Below are 26,482 nucleotides of genomic sequence, written 5' to 3' on the forward strand. Positions count from 1 at the left end.
ACTTCTCTTTAGTAAAATGCAATTATTTCCGCTTTTACGGGAAACGCAATAAGGGGAGTGTTTTCTACAATTCACTTCTTCTTAATGCTTAAACAGCGTCCAAATGGTCGACCGAAAAAGTCGTTTTACACCAAAAACCTCTATAAACAAGGGATTTAAAAAGAATAATAATTACACTTGGTTTTTTACCTACATTTATTAATCGTTGATACTTTAATTCTTTCTTTCCATTAAAAGTACTAACCTTTGGCCAAGAGTTTTTAGGCGATCAATCTAGTTCTGGAAATATTTTTCAAACTACTGATAGGCGTTTTTCCCAACATTTACTGATAAATTGCAGACCCAAGGGATTTTCGTGATTTGTTTCTTTTTCCAGATCCATGTAGGTGGAATTTTAGTTTAAGGAACAGACAGAAGTCTCACTTGGCTAAATCTAAAAAAAACCCACCAGAGATGGGGGAGGGGGTGGGCTTTGGTAAAACAGTGACCTTTTCTGCCTCCAAATACTTGGTCGCGGTGTGTGCTTTGTATACAGGCGCATCGTGGTGCGGAAGTCGGAGATACTTTATACAACATTGGGCTGGCGGCTTTCGTTATATTTCGATAGTTTTTGCGAATGTTATTGTCATTCAAATTAAGACCACGTGGTTTTATTTGATCTTTTCAGATTTGCAGTACAAATCGTTCATAGTCTATATCCAAGAATCATTTTTTTCACATTTTATTAATTATTGAACAAAATATGAAGATACAAAGACAAACATATACACACTCATTCACTCACATACTCATTTAAAATGTACAAAGTCTAGAAAATCATACACTAGTAATCATTTTGAAAGTATTTTCATTCTTAGCAATACATATATGTTAGTTGTGTTTAGATGATGAATTAAGGAGAAAAATTGAACAAAAAATAGAAACTAAATAAAGACCAATACAGTATGCAATAATCCAGCCATAGCAGCTTACTGTATTTGATGGTTTTTGTACTATGTCAATGTACAATGTCAATGTATTCACTAAATGTCAGTAATAATTCTTTCCAAAAAAAAAGTTATGAGTATTTTTGAAATATTCTTGAGTAATCAGATCCCATCTGCAAAAACTTTGAGACTTTACGTTTTGTAATTACACCAAAGAGAGATTTCAGTAGATCATCTGTACAATGTAAAATTCTTCTGAACTATGATAATCTGAGGGATTTAATATATAATTCTATGTGTCCCATTTGGAGTCATCTGTCAGTATTTTTCTGAATCAATAATGTTCTTGACACCTTATCATTTTTTCCATTCAAAATAATTTTTTAAAAATTTGTTTTTCAAGTTCTGATATCCACTATCCTAGAATCATGGTACTTGTCGTCAAATATAAAATCTAGACTTTTATTGATTTTAAACTTTATATTCATTAATCGGTGGATAAAATGAATTCTAAAAATAAATGTAATAATAATAAAAATAAAGGTTTTTCTGCTCATGCAATAATTAATATGCTTGGTAGCGATCCTTCCTAATGGATAATTTTCGATCCGCGCCTGAGCTATTAATAGCATTAATAGTGAAACAGACTGTACTACTGGAGTCCGGTCAAGTCGTACAGAGACCAACTCGTATACAATACCAAGTTGATTTAATTCAAAACAGAAACCCATTTATTTTTTAGAAAGCATGGTAATACACACCAAAAGCAACAAACATGGCTATGATTTTATTGAGCAAAAATAATGTTTATATTTTAACCACGTGAAAAGTAGTTGAACACGAACGATAATTCTGAATTTCATCCTTTAGTTTAAATAACCGCTAGCTGATAAAAAAGTCATATATCCTAATATTTTTTTCATGTTTTACACAAATCAAAGTAGGATATCATCTGAAAAAAAAACGACCAGTACTTACGTATTTTGAGAATGTTATCCGAACACTAATACTTCGGCCCAAACTTTCACAGGAACTGAATAAATCTCGGCGGAGGATCGTGAGCTTTCATTTGAGCACCTCTAGATTTATTTCATACTTAGCAACGATAATGAAAACATTCCGAACACATTCGCAGGGGTGTTATAGAGGAACACGTTTTTGTACTAAAGTGTTATCACCATCTGGACTGCCATGTACCAGTCCATTCAATCTATTTAATATTGACATTTCGTTGGATAAGAACGGACGATTATTTCAAACACTTCATGATATGAACTATATTTTATAGTTCCAATTTTCAATATTAACCCTTATTTACTAGCTTTAGTTACAGGCTCCATTCAGTGGAAGTCGGACAAAGCTTGAATTCTGATGCCCACGACTCTTAATTTTGTTTATAATAAAGATATATTTTACGGGGTGATTTAAGTTATTTGAACATCCAGGAAAGTAGTACGTATATTTTGAGTGAGCGTTAATAATTGTTTGCAACACAGTCACAATTATTTTCTGTCTCGAAGAATGATCTTTGACGAACAATATTTGCATTAAACCAATAATATGCCCTTATTTTAATTCCTACAATTAAATTCTAAATACTTTAATTCAAACATTAGTTTCTGATTAAAAAGCAATCTTTAATTTGGTCGTAGGTTATAAGTCCTTTTGTAAAACACAGCCCATGAAATTATGGACTCAAGTAAAATGTGTAGCTCAAGGAAAAACAATAAATAATGAAAAGCAACAATATTTTTTACACCTTAATGGTGCTTTTACATAATAAAGTATATCAATCTCAATAAAATGATGATAAAGATTATGAGAAAGATAATCCTGGTTTTTCCTTTATATACACTTGGTGATTCTTCTTAAGATTAAGATATTTAAGGTGATCTAATTTACAAGTAATACATAAATTATCAAATAATGAAAGCAATTATATGATGAAAATGACATGACTAAAGCAACTGTGAATTTGATTACAGAAAGATTAAAATCAAGATTTTGGCAAGATGTCATACGCTCAAACAAAGACTATATAAATAGCAACAAGGAAACAAACACTGATTGCTTTAAAATATTGGATATTTATCCCTTAAAATCGAGATCTTAAACTAGTGGCATGCTTAAAAAACGTAAGCAAATCAAATCTGAACAGACAAGGACTTTGAAATTCTTTGATTAGTTACATATACTAGCATATAAAATTCTTTTCAAAATGACAAGATATAAGGTTGCTGTTCTCTTTCAAATAGATATAAGATTAGATCACGTGTTTCATAACATAAACTGAGTTTTGAATTGTATCAATTCTAGTGTGTCTCCTCGTATGGAGATTCCTGGTTTGTGCGGTCTAGAGCTGTGTAGTTTTTATCTACATCAGTATCTTGCAAATCGTCATAATGTTGTGCCATACTTTTGGTCTCTAATTGATGATTTTCGTCCTTACGTTTATCAATTTTATGTAAAAGCAGAAACTGCTTTTTAAAGAGTAAATATATTATTATGAAAAGCCACGTAATTCCCAAAATTGTAGAAAGAACGGCAATAACAACCTTGTGTCCTCTTGACATCTCATAGTCTGAAAACACAAAACATTATATATTGTCAATTTAATATTTCAATGAACAAATACCAAAGTACTTTTGGTAATTGCATGTTCAATCTAAATTAACAATTAAGGTTCAAATTGGTACTTACGTGAAGTTTCTAAAGAAAAAAATTAAAGAGTTGGATTAATGCTAAAATTGTTAACTTCAGAATATATTTTCATAGGCTGCAATAACCTTTTCACGATCAACGCTCTGATCTGTTTCAGGGCAGTTTTGTATAGCTTTGTGATTGTTTGTTCAGTAGATGATTTAATGATAAATAATAACATTAAAACTATTTACCTTCTCTTCTGATGAAAAAATTTGTTAGTACTTTTCCTTCGTATAAAAGCTTATATTCCCCGAATTTTTCGTCTTCCAAACCAGAAATGATGCTTATTACACGGTGCTTGTAGATGACGCAATTAAGCTGTAATACAACACTGGTGGTGATGTTTGTCGGAAAATCATCAGGTCCTAGCCATATCATCTTTGACAGGACAGGAGATGGATAAGCAATAACAGGTATGATTACAATCCTAGTTTTTACCGATTCAGTAATAGTTTTCATTTGAACCTCTTTATCCAACCTTGGCTCACCTATCATTCAACAAAAGGAGCATGCATTCAACTCTTTAGCATGTACACTCCAGCAAGCAAACGACGAACAGACGCGTTAAGAGGCATGAGGAATTACATTGATGTATTAATAAAGCAAAACAAATATTAATCATACAGGGGTTGATGACATATAAAGTAAAACTCTTACACAAAATGTTTACGTCAATGGCCTTTGTGCTGGTTTTCAGATGTGTAGACTGTCCATAACAAACATATGTCCCTGTGTCAGAACACTGAGCTTCTGTACCAAAGCTGTAGTTCGACCAGTGGTCCCTAGCCTCAGACAAAATGACAGTCCCTCCGTTCTGTGTTTTACCGAGTCGTACGGTTGGGATTGGGTTTCCATTAACGAGACACGATAGTTGTAACGGGTTTTTCTCTTGGATGTCTACCGTTATTCGATCTGACACCCATTCGTCATTTACATAAATAATTGAGTCATCAAAATCTGCATACAAAAAAGATTTTTAAAAAACCTCTAAAAGCAATATATTGGACGAATAAATTTAAAAAAGAAAACCAAAATTCAACGTTACGGCATAGAGGTACAAACATTGAACGTCAAGTGTAAAGTCTTTCTCCACTGATTCATTTTTCCATCTAGATGAGCAAATGATTTGGGTTACATTCCTGTTGATGCTTTGTAATAGTAATATCCCATTTTGTGACAAGGCATCTTTAAGACCGTTTGATTCCTTATATTTCCACGTTACGTTGCAGGGTGGATTACAGTCAGCTGAACAAAAGATCGGACCGACTACATCGCCTTCCTTTACTGTTAATTTATCATATTTATTCACGTTTGGCTTTGGTGTGAAAATGAGTTGTTCTGGACCATCTGTAAACATAAACAAGAGGCCCATGGGGCCACATCGCTCACCTGACCAAAAATGGGCGTTCAAAACATATTGTGCCGTATGGTCCCTTGGTAAAATAACAAAAAATAAATATTGTAAAGTATTCGAATTTTACACTTATTTTTGCATACACGTAATGTTTGACATTGTACCTTCATGAAATACTATTTTTTACCAGAATAAGAAATCCTACGCAAGATATAAAACTAAACATTTGGTAGGATTACACTGTTAAGTTGTTAACTTTCAATTCCCTATATTTTCGTTCTGCCCCCCCCCCCACTTTGTAAAGCAGTCAAAATATATGAAAGCATATAGGTACATTTTTTTTCATCAACTACTTACTAGTTATTGTATTTTTAAAAAATATATAATAGTTATTGTTTTTTATTTTAAAAATCCTACATGTATAGATGTGAAGAGGAAAATTGTACCTCAATGTGCTAAATTCCTCAATTAAAAACATTCAAAAAATTTATTTGTCTTCTCCATTATGATTAAATGACAGTTATTTACTTCGTGTACAAACCAGGATAATTTTCCGCTGTGATATTTTCTAAGGAATAGCGATAATTACTTTATCCCTGCAACAGAAATGTGTCAGAACCATGGAAACTGTATTAAAAATGTCGTTTTTATTTACCCGTGTCTGAAAAACTATCGAAATTGATGTAGATTTCACATTATTTATTGTATAAAGAGGGGGCCCCAGAGAATAGGTATATACAGAATATCACTCTTTATTTTATTTGTACAAGTATTTACCATAGGTACTCTAATTCATATAGAATTTCTAATGTTCAACCAAAATTTCAGCGTCAATCGTAGATTTATACGCAAGATACAGAGCTCACAGTTCGCCTAGGTTTAAGTCATATTTTGTTCACATGAGTTTATTACATTCAGCTTAAGATTTTTAACTCGGTATTTCCTATTCAGCATTTAAAATGGAAAAAAAGAATGGCCTAAGATTTTCAATTCATTTATTCACTCAAGACCAGTTCACTGGTATTTGAGGTTCAAAATCAGTTTATACAAATGTACACAAACAGTCAAGGATCACATGTACAGTAGGAGTAATAATGACGAAAAAAGTTAAGTTTACAATACAATAAGTTGTTAAAGTTGGTTTCTGGAAGAACAGACTTTGAAAATTTTCTTAATAAAAATTGACAATTTTTTTTACTTTTTTAATCTTTAGTTCTGATCTGTGTACAAACATAGAATTGTGAGCATATCTCTGTATCTTGCTTATAATTCGAAGCTTAACACTCAAATATGGTTAGTAAATAGAAATTGTAAACAATTAAACACAAGAAACATGCACTATAACAAATAAAGAACACAATTTATTTTTTTGAAATGAATCATATATATACATGTATACTGGCATTGTAACAGTTATCGGCTATAATTTTACGTTTGCTTTTCGTGTTTCCTTATTTCTTGATATATTGGAATACAACTTTTCATACTTTAAATTGTGAACTCCTTATTTATCCATCGGTTAGACTATATCATCATTTAGAACCCAAAACATATCGTTTCTGTGCTTTTTAGCAAGCCCCGAATTTGCCTAGGTTTTATGATTTACTGTACCAGTTATCGGCTTCGTGATAAAAACATAGTAAAATCCTTGTACATGTTGATTTTATATTCTGCAAAGTGTCGATTGAATTATGTCCCTTGCGGGGTCAGCCTATAGGTCGTAGGGGTTATTATACATAAATTAAACTCATAAAATTATTCTTTTATCATCCTACGGTAATACACACAATCGTACGCTAAGCAATGTATAATTATACAATCAGGCGTTCAACTGCGCCATTAATCTCTCGGAATTTAGGGAGTTCCTTTTCTTTATAAATGTTATATGTATTAATATTATATGTCAAATCAAAGCAGGGATATAATTACGTATCATAAAGAGGTCATATTCTATTTTTAACTTATTACGTCACTTCCCCCACAGCTGAAAGTGCAAAGATGTAAATCAGCGGTAAATAATGATCGTTAAAGCTCATGTTTAAAACATATTGAAGAAAGTTTTCAAGCAAACTTACTTTTCTTTATTAGAAACAGATGACTGAATTAAAAAATCTCGGATATTCGCGTGCTATAGACCCGAACCCTCAGTTTAGCCGATAACTGGTCTTAGCCGATAACTGGTACAGTACCAGTATACCTACGTATTTCCGACAACGATATCAAGCTCTATTTAAACTGAATAAACTCGAGAAAATGCCGAGCATCTCAACAAAACCTATTGCATTATTCTACCATTATGCAAAAGATAATGCCGAATATTACCGATAGAATGAATTGTATTTCAGTACGTTTTTTATATGTCAGATTTTGCTTAATTTGCGCAGGTAAACAGTTAACTGTTTGATTTACCGAAGTCTCTGTTTGATTTGATACGTAAAAATCACGAAATACAGACGATAGTTCCCAGGTAACAAAGCATAAATAATGAAAACGAAACGAAAATCTGAACAAGCTAACACCAACGTCATGTGTGAAAATTGTCAACGCATTGATATATTTAGCCTCAAGTTACTTCACAAAATCGGCACCAATATATTTTGCATGTTTCAAAAATTTCCCTTCATTCGCAAGCTGTTGCACCACAAGCAAATTCATCATAGTCAGATCGACCCTTTTTCGTATAATGTCATGGCTGCTTTAAACAAAGAACCTCGTTTTAGAAGTATGGAATACGAGTCTTGGTAAAATGGGCATGCAAACCCGGGCCGTGGCAAAATAAAAGCCAGGGCAGATCGGCAATCGTCAATTCCAAATACGCATTATTTTGCAGCAATATTTACAGCAAATACAAATATACTGGTCCATCAAATATCCTGAAATTTTAATGAGATTGGCAGATTAATAACTGCCAATCTTTTGTTTGCTCAGGCCAAGTCTTGTCTACCCATTTTACCGGATGCCGAGCCCGATTGAAACACGCCTTTCCTTTATTATTATTTTTGTAATAACTCAAATTTGAAACAGAATTAAACCTTAATTTTTGCAATTTATATTTTCCTTCCCATAAGAATAATTTATGCTAAACTACGTTGAATTTGCCTCAGTAGTTCTTGAGAAGAAGATTTTTAAAAATGCACCCCCCTTTTTCTACAGTTTCAAGGTTTTCTCCGCTTTGAATATAGATTGGACTTTTTTTTCTGCAATTTATATTCGCCCTCCCATAAGGATGCTTTGTGCCAAATTTGGTTGAAATTGGATAAGCGGTTTTAGAGAAGAAGTTCAAAATGTAAAAAGTTTACAGACGGACGGACAGACGGACGGACGGACGGACGGACGGACGGACGGACGGACGGACGGACGGACGGACGGACGGACGGACGGACGGACGGACGGACGGACGGACAGACGGACGACGGACAAAAGGTGATCAGAAAAGCTCACTTGAGCTTTCAGCTCAGATGAGCTAAAAATACTAGACACAGGATAAAGAACTTTGATAGTTGAATGACGAGCTATATTTTAAATTATCATTTAATAAGATATGAACTATTTACAAGTGTAAAAAGATTATATACATAAAGGATTAATCTGTACTGCATCACTCTGAACAGACTCCAGATCTTCGTCTGTCGCTGTACATGAGTATCTGGTGTACCGATGTCCTTTAGTAACTTTCAATCTCAGGGTATCCCTGGTTTCTTTGTCCATCTTAGTGTTGTTGATAAACCACGTGTAGGACAAGGTGACAAGCTTGGAGTAATAGTCAGGAGCGGAGGTTGATTTACTGATGCATGTCAATTCTAAATGTGTGTCAACCAGTGTTGTAAGGGTTCCGTTTATTCGTGGCTTTTTGGGTGTGCCTCAAAATATAAAAAATCAGCAAGTTTTTAAACATCAATAACAATTAACATTGTTGAGAAACTTACAGTATATTTATTTTAAATCTTCTGATTTGATCTTATACTATTTGCTTTGATCAGGGATGGTCATGATAAATAAAATTTCTGTTAATTGTATTCTCTCCATGCCTTGTATACAAACACATATTGTTGAAAGAATGACGATGACCTTTGACATGTGAATACTACTTATAAAAAAACCCACAAGAACGTGCCAAATAACTACAAAAGTTTGTTCTTTTGATGGTAATTTTTTATTTTTATGCACCTATTTCTCTAAATCGAAAACAAAAGAAATTCATGTAACTTTAAAACAAAAGCAAAAACTATTCTTGGGAGTTGATTTTAATCAACTCTCCTATGCAGTTACTCTGACAAACCGAAAGTGAAACAGTGTTTGGACCAAAGCACAAATCATCGCCGCTGAGAAGGCTTAGTTCTTGAAAATAATTGATAAATTGGAAATAATGTACGCTAAAGCTTTTTTTTTTTCAAGGAAACTTATTTATAAATACCTTGAAAATAGCAAGATTTTAAATGGTACGAACAATTTAGATAATTTTTGTAGTCGTATGTATTCTGACACCAGAGTTCAATACAGTCTCGTTCAACTCGACGCTCGGCTGTCTCCGTAAATCTCCGACAAGCAGAGAGTCTCTCTTGCTTGTCGGAGATTAACGGCGACAGCTGAACGTTTGGTTGAACAAGACGAGAGTTCAATATTGCTTGAATCCCTAAATTTTCCATAAATATGTTACCCCAGTCCTGATGCTAAAAACAAGAAGAGGAGAATTCTGTTGTTACATTTATTTTGGCGGGTTTCAGCAGATATAAGAGTTAAAACCTATCACAAACAATCGCTGAATTTGTAAACAATCAACTCAATTTGTTTAGGGGATTTACAAAATAAACTGACTAGAATAAAAGACTAGAATAAATGGATAACTTACTGATATATTCATATTAACTGTCTTAATCAATTTTAACAATCGTGTCATTATGTCTGAGGATTTAAACTAGTAGCAATACACAAAATATGGAGCCTCTCGTGTTTGTGTACATTTATCTCAAACCGGAAACAGTTTACGCAAGCTAAAACCTAAACCTACACGATAAAACTCACTAAATTCCGGAACATATTTACCATGTACAATTTCAAGAAAAATATTAAAGTAATCTTTACCACTAAATTTCCCGTATCTACCCTATTGATATAATGTACATATTCATTGAAAATACTTTTATAATAACCAATTACTGCTCTTTAACTAGATCGATAGACACGTGACTAGGTACATATACATGTGCTACCTTCGCAAAATGCATCTTAAAAGGTACAAAATGTTTTACAACCATTCTATTGACATGCATGTTTACATATAAACATATTGTCAATCAAGAAAATAGTAATGAACATGGATTGAGGTTATAAAACCAGTTTCTTACCTAAAAACAAGAAGAGGAGAATTCTGTTGTTACATTTATTTGGCGGGTTTCAGCAGATATAAGAGTTAAAACCCATCACCCCGTATTCCGGACTTCCACGCTGGAGTTATCTCCCTTGCTACATTACATATCAATCAACAAAAAAAGGGGGGGGGGGTGGCTGAAACCCCCAATAACTACCCGTCACACACTCCCCTTCAAAACTGAATGTCGCTCCGACATTTACAAAATAAAACACTGAAAATCAAATTCGTTGTCATGACAATCAAAATCACAATTATTCAACTGACCTATGTCATTCAATTTGTAACATATGTTCTAGTCTACACACCAAATTTGTTTACAATTGGCCAAATTGCAAACGGAGACTTTAAAGAAACAAAGATATGAAACTAAAACACTGAGGTTACAATTCAGAGTAGACATACTACTTAAAACAGTCTCTTTCATCACCATGTTAATTCTTTAAAACACACTGATAGTAGTAAATACTACTTGAACAGTCTTTATCATCACAACGTGCAGTCTCTGTATAAACAGAAAAATTAAAACACAACTTTACACAAATATCTCGCAGTCCACTTTTAGGGTTTGTACAAACGATGGTTTTCCCAGTTGGTCATATGTGAGTTTCCTGGGAACTTTAGTTGCTCTTCTTGGTCTGTACCTGTGGTCTTCGGTTCCACTGGAGCCGCTGTTACCCGGGGTATTTGTTTCCACTAGTTCGTCATGCAAATATGGATCTTCCCCACCATCCAGACCACTTGAACTATGAGCTGACTGGAAACTATCCGCTGAACTGTGTGAAATCAACACAGGTTCCACAGGGTTGTCTGTAGGATTCCTCACTTCAACAACTGAATCTGAAGAGTCACTTCCTGTCCTGCACTGCTGCGGAGTGAATGGTTTGGCATTCGGATTTAGAGGGATTTCAGTAATCTCAATGAATCCATCATAATCTGAGGAACTACTGTCAGCGTCATAGACTGGGACGTCTTGTTTGCTGGGTTTTTTTGGTCTGCAGGATTTCCTGTCGTTATCCATGGACTCTATTGGTAGAGAGTTGCACTGTCTCAGGAGGTTCCTGTGAAGTCGCCTTATTCCACCCTGTCCGGATCTCTTCCTCACTTCATAAACTGGTGTCTCCTCATTCACCTGCTTCACAACAACATATATATCCTGCTCCCAGAATGATCTTAACTTTCCAGGACCTCCCTTCTCTAAAAGGTTCTTCACTAAGACGTGGTCTCCTGGATGTAACCGTGCACTCAAAAGTCCTTTGTCATGTTGTTGTTTTCCTTTTTCAGTCATTCTTCCTGCTTGTTGCGATGCCAATTTGTAAACCTCTTCCATGCGGTCTCTCCACTGAGCCACATATTGGGAATAGGTCTGTTTTCTAGTCGGCTGTTGCAGGTCTGAAAATACCAAGTCAATGGGTAATGTGGGGTGTCGCCCAAACATTAGAAAGAATGGTGAATAACCTGTGGTTTCATTCTTCGTGCAGTTGTAGGCATTAACAACTTTATTCAGATGTGATTTCCAATCCAGTTTCCAAGATGGCTCTAAAGTCCTCAACATCTGTAATAGCGTCCTATTAAAGCGTTCCACTTGTCCATTCCCCTGTGGGTGGTACGGTGTGGTACGAGAGCCTTTGACCCCACAAATTCTTTGCATCTCAAGAAAAATCTGTTCTCAAATTCACGTCCTTGATCATGGTGTATTCTGCTTGGCATCCCAAATTTTAGCACAAAGTCGTTGAAGACCTTCTCTGCAGCAGTTTTTCCCGACTTGTTCTTTGTAGCATACACCTGTGCAAAGCGGGTATAATGGTCCATCACAACAAGTATATACTCAAAACCACCCTTGCAGCGCTCTAAATGGAGAAAATCAATTGACACAAGTTCTAACGGACAAGTGCTGGTAATTGGCTGCAGTGCTGCTTTGCGTTGGACATGAGGCTTTTTGTCCTTGATGCACTGACACTCCTGAGTAACATACCGCTCTATCTCGGAACTCATATGAGCCCAATAGAACCGATCCCTCACAGAGCTCAAAACTCTTTCAGCTCCTAAATGTCCTAAATCATTATGTAAATGCTTCAGAACTAGTTTCCGAAAACATTTCGGTAGCACTACCTGTTGAATTATTCCCTCTCGTGGGTATGAAATTTCTCTTCTCAACAGTCCATTCTCTACTTTCAATTTGGCCCATTCACGCAGTAGGCACTTTGCAGCTGGGCTCCATCCCTTTGTTACTTGCTTGGTAGGTTTTTCCCCCTTCTGAACCCAGAGTAGGACTGTACCTATGTCTTCATCATTGCGCTGTTCCTTTGCCAGAGTATTGTTGTCAATGATAGGTAGGGATGCCCCCTGAATCAACTGCTCTTCTACTGCTTCAGCCTCCTTGACAGGTGTGCTAATGCTGCTACAGGTAGGCTCATCTAGTCTCACTGCTGACACAATGGCATCAATTGTATCTGGAGAACACCTTTCGGTAAACTGAGATACATCAAGTGGCATGCGGCTGAGTCCATCGGCGTCACAGTTTCTCACACCTGGCTTATAATGGATGTGAAATCGAAAATCTGCCAACATGGACACCCACCTTAATCTAGTAGCATCCAACTTTGGGGCCGTAAAAATATACCGTAAAGGGTTATAGTCACTGTACACTTCGAAGTGAGGAGCGTAATATAAATAATCACGAAATCGTTCAGTGACGGCCCACTTGAGTGCGAGGAATTCTAATTTCCCTGAGTGAAGATGGTAGTTCTGTTCAGCAGGCGTCAACGTCCTGGATGCGTATGCGACTACTGCTAACTTTCCATGGTCCTGCTTCTGGTAGAGAATCGCTCCCAAGCCCATTTGTGATGCATCAATATGTAGAGTGTATGGTCTATCAAAGTCAGGGTATGTCATCACTGGTGGGTGGAGTAGGATGTCAATGAGCTCTTCCAAGATGTTCTGATGTTGAGTCATCCAAGTAATGTGCACTGATGACCCCTTCTGTCCGGATGTCTGTGACTTCATTTTCTTCTGTTTTTTATTGGATTGAGTTGGGACGTTCTCATTCCTCAACAAATCATAAATGGGTTTAGCTCTGCGAGAAAGGTTGGGTATATAACTCCTGTAATAACCAATAAAACCCATTATTTTTCTTACATCTCCAACTGTTTTAGGTCTCTGATCCTTCAACTTTATTACTGCCTCTTGGTCTGTAGGGTCTACAGTATGTCCTTGCGTGGTGACTAGGTGACCTAGGTAACGTATCTGCTTTTGAAACAGGTGGCATTTACTAGGTTTCAGTTTCAAACCCTTTTCCCTTATACGAGTCAACACGCACTTCAAGTCATTCAAATGGGATTCAAATGAATTACTGTAAACCAGTATATCATCCAAATATGGTAGACAACATTTGTCCCTCAATCCCTCAAGAGCTTCATTCATGTAGGCTTGGAAAATTCCTGGAGCACCAGTGAGTCCAAATGGAATTCTATTCCACTCGTACTGTCCCCATGGGGTCACAAACGACGTATACTTCCGACTCTCTTCCTTAACAAAACCCTGATGATATGCTTTGCTTTGATCAAGAAGAGAAAACCATTGACTTCCACCCAAAGAATCAAGAGCATCCTGGACTCGTGGAATTGGGTGCTGGTTCTGGACAGTTTTGGCATTCAACTTCCGAAAGTCTACACATAGGCGGAGTGATCCATCTTTCTTTCTCACACAAACAATTGGACTGGAATATGGTGAAGTTGATCGGCGAATCCAGTGCTTTTGCAGTAAGTTGGATATATAGTCCTTGACTTCTTGGTAGAGAGGTCTAGGGACGGCCATGTAAGAACTATGTACTGGCGCCTTATCCATCAACTCCAATCCGAGCTCTAAATCAATAGCACATCCAATGTCGTCATCATTGACTGTAAATGCGTTGCATTCCTCCCTTAATAAACTCTCCACTCTTCTTTTCTGTTCTGTATTTAGGGGGGAATCTGTTAGATCAACAGGTGGATCCCACTTCCCATCGTTCTCAGCACTCACTTGGTTTACTGTGGTCTGAACATGGTCGCTACTCGAGCCTGCTATTCCAAAGGGAATGGATGAACAAATCTTTTCAAAACGTCCTAACAAAGTACCTTTAGACAAGACAGAGTCATTTTTGGAAGGATTACACAACAGTAATTTCACACGTCCGGCGTGGTTTGGCTTTACCTCCACAAGCATTTCCTGAGTTGATATTCCCAATGCATCGAGTTGGTGAGATGGGACGAAAAGAGCCTCACAACCAGGCTGGAGTTGTCTGCCTTTGAATGGTACACTAACGACTATGAATGACTGCTGTGGGACGACAATATTCCGACGTCCTACTTTTACCGTACCAAGCGTTTCATCTTCATTGTCTTTGAGTTCTTTGTAGAGTGCGTTGACTTGTGCTTCATTGGCTGCAGGTAGAGTAAGTCTGAGCAGATCAATTGCATTATTACTATGGACAGTTTGTAATAAATGTTGTATGACATTGTATCCCAATATTGGTTCATTGCTCGATACACTAGTGACAAGGAAAGGCACCTGAACAGCATTACAATGTTCTGACAATTTCATCATAACAGTTACAACACCTTCAACAGGTATATCTGAACCAGATGCAGACACTAATGAAACATCTTTTAACTGCAAAAAGTCTTCAACATTCTTTACATGCGTATACAATTCAGGAAAATGATTACCAATCCATGACTTGTTCATAAGGGAGACTTGAGCCCCTGTATCCCATAACACTTTTACAGGTTTCTCATTCAAAAATAAACATACATGACATGGTTTACTAACAAGTTTGACAAGGTTAGGCCCAATGTTATTAACTTTTCCTTTTATTTCCTTTACTTCATATTTCTCAAATTTGTGGTGATGCTCTAGACGGTTGTTGGGACCCGCTGCTGTTTCCCGAGAGCTTGAACTTCTTGCTTGGACACTCCTGTCGACGATGTCCAGATCCACCGCAGTTCCAACAATGATTGCAACGCTTGCCGACAGACTGGCAATCTGTACAGGATCGTGGTCCGCTTCGTGAAGGTGTTGGTTGAGCCTTTGCTGTGTTCGGAGATTGTTCAACCATCTTCTTCAATGCTGTCATTTCGATCCTTAGTGACTTAATTTCACTGGCAAGATCATTCTTTACTTCCTCTTTCACAGCATTGATTTCCACTGAGTTAGAATTGATTTGAGACACTGAATGTTTGGCTTGCAGTTTGTTATGTCTTTCACTCTCTTGTATGGTAATTTGGTTCAGTTCATGCATTAACGTTGCATCTGTTATTTTCACATTGTCCAAATGTGCTTTCATCTCATGACGCAGTGTTGTATCTCTTAGTCCAGTGTAGACGGTCCGTCTAAAGAGTCCAGCCACCAGTTCTGGACTGTATTTGAGTTCATGGCTATCCTCCTGTGATGTAAAAAGGATTCGGTTACGTAGATCCATAACCCTCAGGAGAAAATCGTTCGGAGTTTCCTTTGGATTTTGTGTGGCACTAGCCAATTCACTGTACAATTCGGTTGCATTCTTTTCTGCATAGTGTCCCCTAAGGATGCTTCTAAGGGTTGCCAAATTTATGTCTGGCCTTCCGTCTAAGTAGCTGCGCAGGCTTGACGATGGGACTACTGCCTTTATTACACCATCTATTATGTCCACATCCGAGTATCCCTTCTGTTTACCAGTTTCAATCTGTCTAATTAAGCTGGTATACGAAATCCCTGATTTGCAATCCACTTGCCCACTGATCTTAAAATCCTTATGTAATTTCACTGCTGATGTACTTTCAGTCTTTGTACTTGCTGGTTCATTAGAGGCTTCTATTTTCACGGTTTTGTCTGTTGATGTGCCAGGACTCTCTAATGCAAATTTCACAGCTAACAATGTTGTTTGTGCTTGGTCACCCTCCATTTCCTTCATAAAAAATCTGTCGGCTTGCATCGCCACCTTGAAACGCCCCTTCGCAGAATCCACTGGCTCCCCAAATTCCTTCAGAATTTCTGCCAGGACTTCTAATGGCGCCATCATTAGCTTTGCTCGCACCTCCAGCATCTCCTCTGTTATGTTTTCCGACATCATGGGATCCCGGACGAGCCCCCAAAATGTTACCCCAGTCCTGATGCTAAAAACAAAAGAGGAGAATTCTGTTGTTACATTTATTTTGGCGGGTTTCAGCAGATATAAGAGTTAAAACCTATCACAAACAATCGCTGAATTTGTAAACAATCAACTCAATTTGTCTAGGGGATTTACAAAATAAACTGACTAGAATAAAAGACTAGAATAAATGGATAACTTACTGATATATTCATATAAACTGTCTTAATCAATTTTAACAATCGTGTCATTATGTCTGAGGATTTAAACTAGTAGCAATACACAAAATATGGAGCCTCTCGTGTTTGTGTACATTTATCTCAACCCGGAAACAGTTTACGCAAGCTAAAACCTAAACCTACACGATAAAACTCACTAAATTCCGGAACATATTTACCATGTACAATTTCAAGAAAAATATTAAAGTAATCTTTACCACTAAATTTCCCGTATCTACCCTATTGATATAATGTACATATTCATTGAAAATACTTTTATAATAACCAATTACTGCTCTTTAACTAGATCGATAGACATATACATGTGCTACCTTCGCAAAATGCATCTTAAAAGGTACAAAATGTTTTACAACCATTCTATTGACATGCATGTTTACATATAAACATATTGTCAATCAAGAAAATAGTAATGAACATGGATTGAGGTTATAAAACCAGTTTCTTACCTAAAAACAAGAAGAGGAGAATTCTGTTGTTACATTTATTTGGCGGGTTTCAGCAGATATAAGAGTTAAAACCCATCACCCCGTATTCCGGACTTCCACGCTGGAGTTATCTCCCTTGCTACATAACATATCAATCAACAAAAAAAGGGGGGTGGCTGAAACCCCCAATAACTACCCGTCACAAATATATCTATCATTGATACATAGTCTGATTGAATTAAATTAATCATATCTTTAAATATTACTTAACATGATTTATATGGGGTTTTATCAACATTCTTGTGTCGAAAAAGTCCGAAAATTCATATTATAAAAATGTGCGTAATTCAAATACATATTAGAAACTACCTGCACTTGTCATGCAAAATAACATATCATTGAATTTCAAATAAATAAACATCGATAAAATCAACTCACGTCAGTTCTTCGATACTTTGATAAATATAGTTTTAAGAGACATAGATTTTTTTTTACTTGAAGTGAAGTTATATTCTGGTGTGGAAAAAGATATTTAATTTAATTGACCTAACACCATTATTACTTATTAGGTTAGTTACTGACTCACTACGGAAATATATTGGGTTGATCAATCTCATAAACGGCTCGGCTTCGCCTCGCCATCTATGAGATTGATCAACCCAATATATTTCCGTAGTGAGTCAGTAACTAACCTAATAAGTGGTTTGTTTTTCCAGAGGACTGTCAAGCAACATATTTATTCACAAATAGTGATGATCTACGCAAAGCCATGTACAAGATGCCTAACATCTCGTCTAATTTAACTCATTTAAACTCTTCAAAATTTTCAATCTCACTTTTAAATACTCTTTAAAAATCTTTGCTTCATTCTTGTTTCCTTAAAATGTTTTGTTGCAATTCAATTTTAAACGTTTTCTCCCTTTCTCTGCAGAGATTTGAGCAAATTTCGACGTTGCCATTTTGTTTTGCTCCATACAAAACAAAGTGACGTCAATATTCTAAGGGCAACTACTCTAATTTTAAAGAATTTCAAAGGGCAACTACTCCAAATACTTTAAGAACTTACGGCCTGCGGTTTATGTATTCAATACTATGAAATGTCGAAATGAGTAAATGAAGCGTCGGCCAATGACGGCCATATTGCCTAATGTTATTTTTCACCGAACAAATTATAGAGATATATGACGCAATCACGTGCTATGTTTAAACCAATGAAAGTGTGACATTTCAGTCCGAGGGAAAACAATTAATGATGGTTTCGAAAAAAACAGCATATATTATTAAGAAAAATAATACAAGTTTAGTGATGACGTTGCATGTGTTAATTTTTTTCAGAGTTGACAGAAATATAAATTAATAAAACATTGAAAAATTCCAACATAACACATCTCTATAATAATTTGATACGCGCATATATAACAACATCTGCATGTCATAAAAAGCATGTCATAATAAATAATTGATGTAGTACAAAAGTTAAATATTTTTACTGGCGAGCAAATTTTATTTTGTATATATAAAATTAACAAAACACAATCAGCACAACACCTTCACGTGACCACTCAACCAGTCATGTCTAATGCAATCATTTACCTGATACAATGAGTAAAACACCACCACCAAATCGTGCATCATGAACATTCGTCCCGCCATTGTAATATCCAGCGTCATCCAGAGTTATGTTCCTTATCTCAAACAGGATGTTGGTGGAATTAAATGGTCTAGTGAGGTATGAGTACTTAGGCGACAGTTTGGCTCCCTCATGATACACATGCATTATTGACGCAGTTCTGTTTTCTTTATTAATGTGATAAATGTTGTATCTTGTAATTGGAAAGAAGGCAGCTGTCCATGAAATATTCTTCCTGCCTCCTATCTGACTTTTAACTTTGGAGACTAAAAGAAAAGTTTTAAGCAATTAACAATTGTATATCATTCATTAAGCTTTTTAAAAAGAAATAAAGGAACGCCTTTACTGTATCATTACGGCGGGTAGTATTTTGTATCAGTTGCTACTATTTACACAATTAAGAATGTGCACAATTTAAAATATTCTTTATAATCCTAGCCTAACTGAAAGATATACAATGATAACATTTATAGATATAGACGTGAACAAAAGGATGCATTGCTAAGCTGAAAATGTTTACGAAATAATAATTTTAACATTAATATATAGTTACACAAATCTATATAAAAAGACATAATAAAAAAGGAAGAACGATAATTTTTTTATTTTATATCTTTTTAAAGGGGCATGGTCTCGATTTTGGGCAAAATTTATTTTCCCGTTTTTAATGTTTACAATGTTTCAGTAAGGCATCTTTAATAATTACAATTTGAATTTCCCAGCTAAGACCAAAAATAGATGTAAAAAACGTCAGGGGGTGTTAATTTTTGTTCCAGACGAATCACCAGATAGAAAAATTAGCAATAAAAGAACTTTAACTGGTATATTGAACCAATCTAAACAAAAACAAGACACGAGCCTTGTTTACATAACAAAGAACTTTAAGCTCGGTACCTTGCTTATAACTTTACGACTGACACCCAAATTTTGGTCGATCATTAGAAATGCATTACTCAAACATCGTAAACAATAAAATCGTGACCATGCTCTTTAATAGGGATGTTAAATAATGTGTAATGGGTTGCGTATTATCAGTCTAAAAGTAGTACAAATTTTAAGTACTGTATATAAGTGGTATGTGGTTGTAACGTCATCCCAAAAGCTATCATATGGCTACTTATCTGCAGCTTTGTCAGACTTGATACGATAGTGTCAACTCTTTACATCAATGAGAATAATCAATCTCATGTGATTTCTGATTTTTTCATTAATTAATAAGAAATATTTATTTTTTTTTCAATTGCACACAAAAATGTCAATTATTTTGATAATCAAGATTATTCACAAGTGAAAAATACAATCAGCTGCCATGTGTAATGTGAATTTGTGAAAAATTTTGTCAATTGACGAATAACAAAACTTTTAAATATCCATAGCAATTTTTTATCACAATTGTTTATTAAATATATACTTAGACCCTTTTTAAGAATTGAATTTTGACAATTGTTAAAGGATTTGATGAATACAAAAATATTACTTTAAACGTGTTTTTACAATATGGACCCAAAGATGTCAAAATAGTACTTTAAATGGACGTTTTCGGATGGGTGAACACTTGCTAAATATTAGACGATAGTTTAAAAAATATCTAAATAAGTGCAAAATAGAACTAATTAATATTTTGTAATATTATAAAACTTTATGCCAAAAATGTATATATATGTAGAAGAAAATAATCAAACCGTTGCATGTCACTACGTTGTCTGCAAGTGATTCGGGTGTTCTCACATTGATCGTAATGGAATCATACAAGATCGCATCTTTCACAGTGTACTGTGTATCATACACATGGGTCCGAGCATCTGTTAATCTGTCTCTGGTTATGAACACATAGTAATTTGAAGAATTGGATGATGGTGTCCATCTAAATACCACATTGCCAGATCTGAACAAGGTTGATATACGCAAGATTTGGCCTGAAAAACAAAACATTGCATTGAAGTAATCTGAAAATGAACATAAGAGATAGTGTGACGAATGCATGTCAATTATTAATACAAAACGAAATGTGTCTTAAGTAAATCAACAAATAATCAATATATTCCATTCATGATTCATTGTGCCATTTTTACAGTTTTCACGATTTTGGTCTTGTCATTTGCAACTTATTTACTGCATGGTGATAGTTTGTTGTGTTTCACTATAGCTGTGTTTTAGGCACATGTTTCTTGTAGGAATTCGGATTGGTATGCTCTTATGTTAAAAATTTATCACTCACCTTGAACAAAACACAGGATTCCACAATGTATGATATACAGAACGATGAACAGCTGCATACTCGAAATTATTTACATGCAATACTGAAAAATGTGGCAAAACTATTACAAACGTTTTCGTCAATGTTGAAATATGATGAGTGCTCTGACTAATAAATTAGAACTTCCTGGTATTTTTCCAGACCGTCTTCTACATAAGGATTCTCAAGAGAACTTAATTTTTTGTGCCACCCTTGTGAAACGTAGATTTTGCTTCCTGTAAAAAACACGAACAAACTCTGCGGTGAAGCCACTAATGCATCATTTCCCTTCTCATGATTCATTTTTTAAACGTTCTTAATTTTTTTCTTCTCTATCAAACGATCTTCTCTCATTCCTGGAAGTCTTGTTTACTTTCCCTTTCGTTAACCAATTCAACGTTAGTGTACATCAGCACGTGTAGTAGCATTCGAGTATAATGATATATTGTAAAGCTATTGATTGTATGCATCATTTGAGTGGAGAGCAGATTTCCAGTTTATTAAGATTCCTAGTTGTGGTTAAGCAAAAGAAGAAACAGATAGAAAGATAATGGTTAATCGTGTAAAATTAAAGAGAACGCATCATTTACGTTATTTCAATGTCATTTAAGAATGAAGAGAAATTCGTATTAAGTCTGTGCGCGGATCTAGAGTGGTGGGGGTAATGGAGTCCATACCCCCTTGCAAAATTCAAATTTCTCCAAAACATTATAAAATTACCAAACAGATGCCTTAGACCCCTCCCCCTCCCAGCAATCGTGCTCACTCTTCTGTAAAAAATTTCTGGTTCCGCGCATGAAGTTGCTTTAAAAAACACAGTAGGTCAAATCGCGATCAAGTTCATTAACTTTTCTAAAGACGAAGGTGTTTGTGGTTTGCATAGTCACATCTTTTTTGTTTTCTCAGACAATAACATGACTGAAAGTTTCTTAAACTAGTCAATGTACTTTTGCACAAGATACTTTTTGGGCCTTTTTGGACAGTAATATGACGATGGTTTGCAGTGTTGTACTCTCTCCATAAAACAAAATAATCAGTTTTAATTTTCAAGTAACAAGCCCTGATGGTTTAATTCAAGTTTAGTTGTTTACTTCGATTTTTTGGAGAAAAAAATATTTAGATTATTTTTCAGACCAGCAGGTCAGACATATAGCATAACATAATGACAGGTTGTGCAGCTGCCGTTTTATAAATTCCCTACAGGTTTGACCGGAAGAACTATAGCTTTTCTCTGCGTCCGTCAGTCCGTCCGTCCGTCCGTCCGTCTGTCTGTCCCATTTCAGTTTTCCACACTTTTTTTTCTTTATGCGTTTGAGGAATAATATGAAATTTCCTGAACAGCTTCAAAATGTCAAACTACAGATCAAGTTTAGACTTTTGTAGTGGTTTTTTTGTAACAAACGATAGTGTCAAGCATTGTGTTGTAAATTTAATCGACAGGGTTTTTTGTATTATTACAACTGGGTTCGTTATCGGGTTGGTCTGTTGATTCGGGGTACAGAAGACGTAGCGTTTTCAGTAGATGCCATTTATTCAAAGGACGATAACTCTAATTAACAGTAAAATTGTGCAAAATAGGCCATCTTGACCACATCGGATACCTACGTCAGGTACTATTTGACTTTTTTTTTTTATTTTAAGAAAGGATTTGATAATGACATTAATGTATTGATGAGCTGTGATAAGGAGATGAACGCTATGAATGTTTTAGTGCATTTTATACACATATTTCACAGTAGTTTTTTCGTATTTACAAAGAGAACTTAACTTATATCTACACTGCAATGTTATATTTGTTTTTTGTGAAGTTTAACATTTAGGGTACGCATTGATTGGTTTCATCGATTTTCATTTAGTATGATATGTTATCTACAATCTGTAAAAATTCCATCTTTTTTGATGTGTTGATTTCTGTTGCTGAATTTTACAAAGTTATGTAGCATATGTAGCATAAGATTACAAACCTAAAAAATTTAAAGTATCTTATTACAGTAAAAATACAAGCTATTTTTACTGAATTTAACTATAATCTTTTTAATTGAATTATCATTCGTAAGAATGTATTCAATATTGAACACATCTCTGCATGTTTTCACATATTTATAATAACACTGAAGTGGTAACATTTGATAGACAGTTGTGAAATTTGAGTTATCTCCCTTGTTATTTCAGATTGTTGATATTGAATTTGTTCACAATTGTAACTTAGTACAACATTCGATTTGATCACAGTATTTACGGTTTATAGTTATTTATCATTGTGATATCTGATAACTTTAATTAACATTTGAAATAACACTGTTACTTGTTTAGATTAACTTATGTCAGCCGGTTAACTGCATTAACTGGTCATTATCTGATAGTCAAAATATTGAGTCTTAATACCTCAGTGGTTATAGTTCTGGCACTCAACTTGATTTCTTTATAAATATCATTTTCAGATACACTTGTTTATCCTGTGGACTTTTTCTGATGTTCATGCGCATGTGAACATATATACAGTTGTACAACTATATTAAGGTAAGTACATGTACTATTTAGATGAACTTTATCATGTGTCTTCATATGTTATGTGTATGTGTTATGTCTATGTTTTGTGCTGTGTGTGTCTTGTCTTATTGTCTCACTAACATGTGTTCAATCAAAATTCTGTCAAAACAGCCAGCATATACTTGGTAAATATAGTTTCATTATATTGTTAAAATGTTAACACACAAGTTGGTTTTTGAAATTTTTGAGAAGAGAGGAGGAAATATTTATGACATTCACAGCGACATATGTCATATCCAGAAAATGAACAAGAAGTTAGTGAATAAAAAAGCTTTGTATATTAAGATCAAAAGAGTATTATCAAAATTAAGAAAATTGAAAGAAAAAAAAAAACGAGCGAATATAAAGAATTTGAAAAATCAGAATTCAAAATTCCAAAGGAAGAAAAACCCAATTTAGAAATAGAGCCATCAACAGTGCATTCAACAATGGACTCAGACATTACAATCACAAACATACAAAAGAAAATCCTTTCATTAAAAGAACAGCTAAGAGCTATAAAAAAAACCCAGAGACTTATTGAGGAAATAAAAAGAAAGGAGGATTTCATTAGAAACTTAAGAAAAAATTGAATATTAATGAAAAGAAACAGAGGAAGGAGACAAGGAAGGAGGAGAAGATTAAAACCAAGGAAATGTATTTTTAGATAAAAGTGCACAGTGTAATACTTTTTAAAAATGTATTGAAAGATTTGGAGAAGGAGTTAGATGTTTATATTGCGAGAAAGAGGTTGGAGAGAAAGAAAAAGAGGGTGTGAAAGTTTTGAATTTTAGAGAGTACTAGAGGGAAACCTTATGAAATTAAATTAAGAGAAGTTGTTTACACTTAAAGGTCAAATTATGTGGGAATTAATCACATTTTACCTGTTATTAAAGCTGTTTTATCTCTTGTCAATTTCAAAATTTTAGATATTCCTAGTAAAAGTACAAATTCTGTTTTACCAACAGAAATGGGTGTTTTAGGTCATAATCAATTAAAAGAACAGTAGTTGAATTCTGAAAATATTACCATGTTGCGTGATGCCACATTAAAATCAAAGTACTGAAGAACTGACGGGAGTTGATTTTGTCGATGTTTATTTATTCTAAAATCAATGATATGTTTTTTTGCATGACAAGTACATGTATACGTAGTTTCTAATTTGAATTACGCATATTTTTATAATATGAATGGAGTTGACGGGAGTTGATTTTGTCGATGTTTATTTATTCTAAAATCAATGATATGTTTTTTTGCATGACAAGTGCATGTATACGTAGTTTCTAATTTGAATTACGCATATTTTTATAATATGAATTTTTGAGATGAACTTTTTCGACTAGAATATCGAGAAACCTCCATATGAATCATGTTAAATAATATTTAAAGATAAAATTAATTCAATTAAACTATGTATCAGTGGTAGAACTATTTCTCGAAAATTGTATGGATCCAAGCAATATTGAACTCTAGTCTCGTTCAACCAAACGCTCAGCTGACACCGTAAATCTCCGACAAGGGTTTACGGAGACAGCCGAGCGTCGAGTTGAACGAGACTATATTGAACTCTGGCGTAGGAATACATACGACTACAAAAAATATTTAATTGTTCGTATCATTTAAAATCTGACTATTTTTAAGGTATTTGTAAATAAGTTTCCTTGAAAAACAATGCTTTAGCATACATTACATCGAATTCATCAATTAATTTCAAGAACTAAGTCTTGTCAGGAGCAATCATTTGTGCTGAGGTCCAAACACTGTTTCACTTCGGTTTGTCCGCGTGACTGCATAGGAGAGTTGATTAAAAATCAACTCCAAAAAAGGGCAGACATTTTTATGGTGTAAAATTTTATACAGATGCCAATATTTTTACTGCTGGATTAAGAGAAGTGGGTGACGGCAAGGCAGATACCTAAGTTTCTACGACAAAAGAGATTCTTAATGAAATAAGTGAAGGATATTCAGGTGAAATTTTAAATAATGTATCTTGTTTCATGACAGACAGGAGTGTTACAGAAGAAAAAGTTAACAAAGTTTTAATGAATGAATGTACTGATTTTAATTGTAACAAAGAATTTAATTCTTTTAAGTGTTCTGTACACCCTCTTTTACAGTTTTCAGATGAATGTCTTACAGTAATTTTAAAACTTGAAAAAGATTTTAATATCACTTTTCGTAACTTGTTTTGTAAAGAATACTTTTTATCTTATTGGATGTGTGTGGAAATTATATTTTAAAGATTGAACAGGTGACCCTCTTTTAACAGCAAGTTTTATTAAAATTCAGGGTATTGGAAACATACCCATCATGAATGTAAGAGGGTATCGTTTTAATATTCTGTTTTACAATGCTGCAGGTATTTATCTTTTAAGAAAGCATATTATTTTTTATCTGTCTTCATCAAAAAAACACTTTGAATGTTGCTCAAAACTTAATTTTATGTGCCCTTTAAAACAATTTTATTTTACGTATTTTAAAAGCTCTATGTATTTTATGTAAAGCTTTTACAGAACCTTACTGGAGAAAAACAGATGAGGTTGAAAATGCTGCAACAATGGGTTCAGTGTCAAGAAGAATGTTAGGCTTTTTAGATTCTTGTTCAGGAAATCCATATTTACTTTTAAAGAGAGAAGTTTCATTGTTTTATGGTCCATCCTTACCATGTTCTGATGAAGGGGACATTTTGTATGAAAGTTTTAATGATGATATCTCCCGTTCCATCATAAAGAAGTTTTGTTATGTTTCAAAATTTAAATGTTAAATACTTTTTAGTTCTTTTTTTACAACCATCAGGCAAGTTGTTTTTAATCCATCAAATGTTGTTTTAGAAAAATGTAGATCTTGTCCTACTAATGGGTCAGTTAGACAAGAAAATAAATGATGTACCAACTTACGATGTTTGTAAACTACAAAGTACTTTTTTATTTAATGACAACAAAACTGATGAATGGCTGGAAAGTAAA

The 26,482-nt window shown here is 34.6% G+C and overlaps 1 protein-coding gene across 1 annotated transcript; it reads right to left on the reverse strand.

Annotated features, from left to right (window-relative positions):
* Positions 1-772: 772 nt before the first annotated feature.
* On the reverse strand, positions 773-21,329 carry LOC128184933 (B-cell receptor CD22-like). The gene is made up of 9 exons (XM_052854578.1): positions 20,970-21,329; positions 20,434-20,667; positions 18,715-19,017; positions 8,559-8,843; positions 4,692-4,976; positions 4,287-4,586; positions 3,821-4,117; positions 3,627-3,635; positions 773-3,507 (listed from the first exon to the last, which is right to left on the reverse strand). The coding sequence occupies exons 1-9, from the start codon at positions 21,025-21,027 to the stop codon at positions 3,239-3,241; spliced, it is 2,040 nt and encodes a 679-aa protein (XP_052710538.1). The 5' UTR covers positions 21,028-21,329; the 3' UTR covers positions 773-3,238.
* Positions 21,330-26,482: the final 5,153 nt, after the last annotated feature.

The sequence above is a fragment of the Crassostrea angulata genome, chromosome 5 (assembly GCF_025612915.1).
Source record: "Crassostrea angulata isolate pt1a10 chromosome 5, ASM2561291v2, whole genome shotgun sequence".
Taxonomy (NCBI): domain Eukaryota; kingdom Metazoa; phylum Mollusca; class Bivalvia; order Ostreida; family Ostreidae; genus Magallana; species Magallana angulata.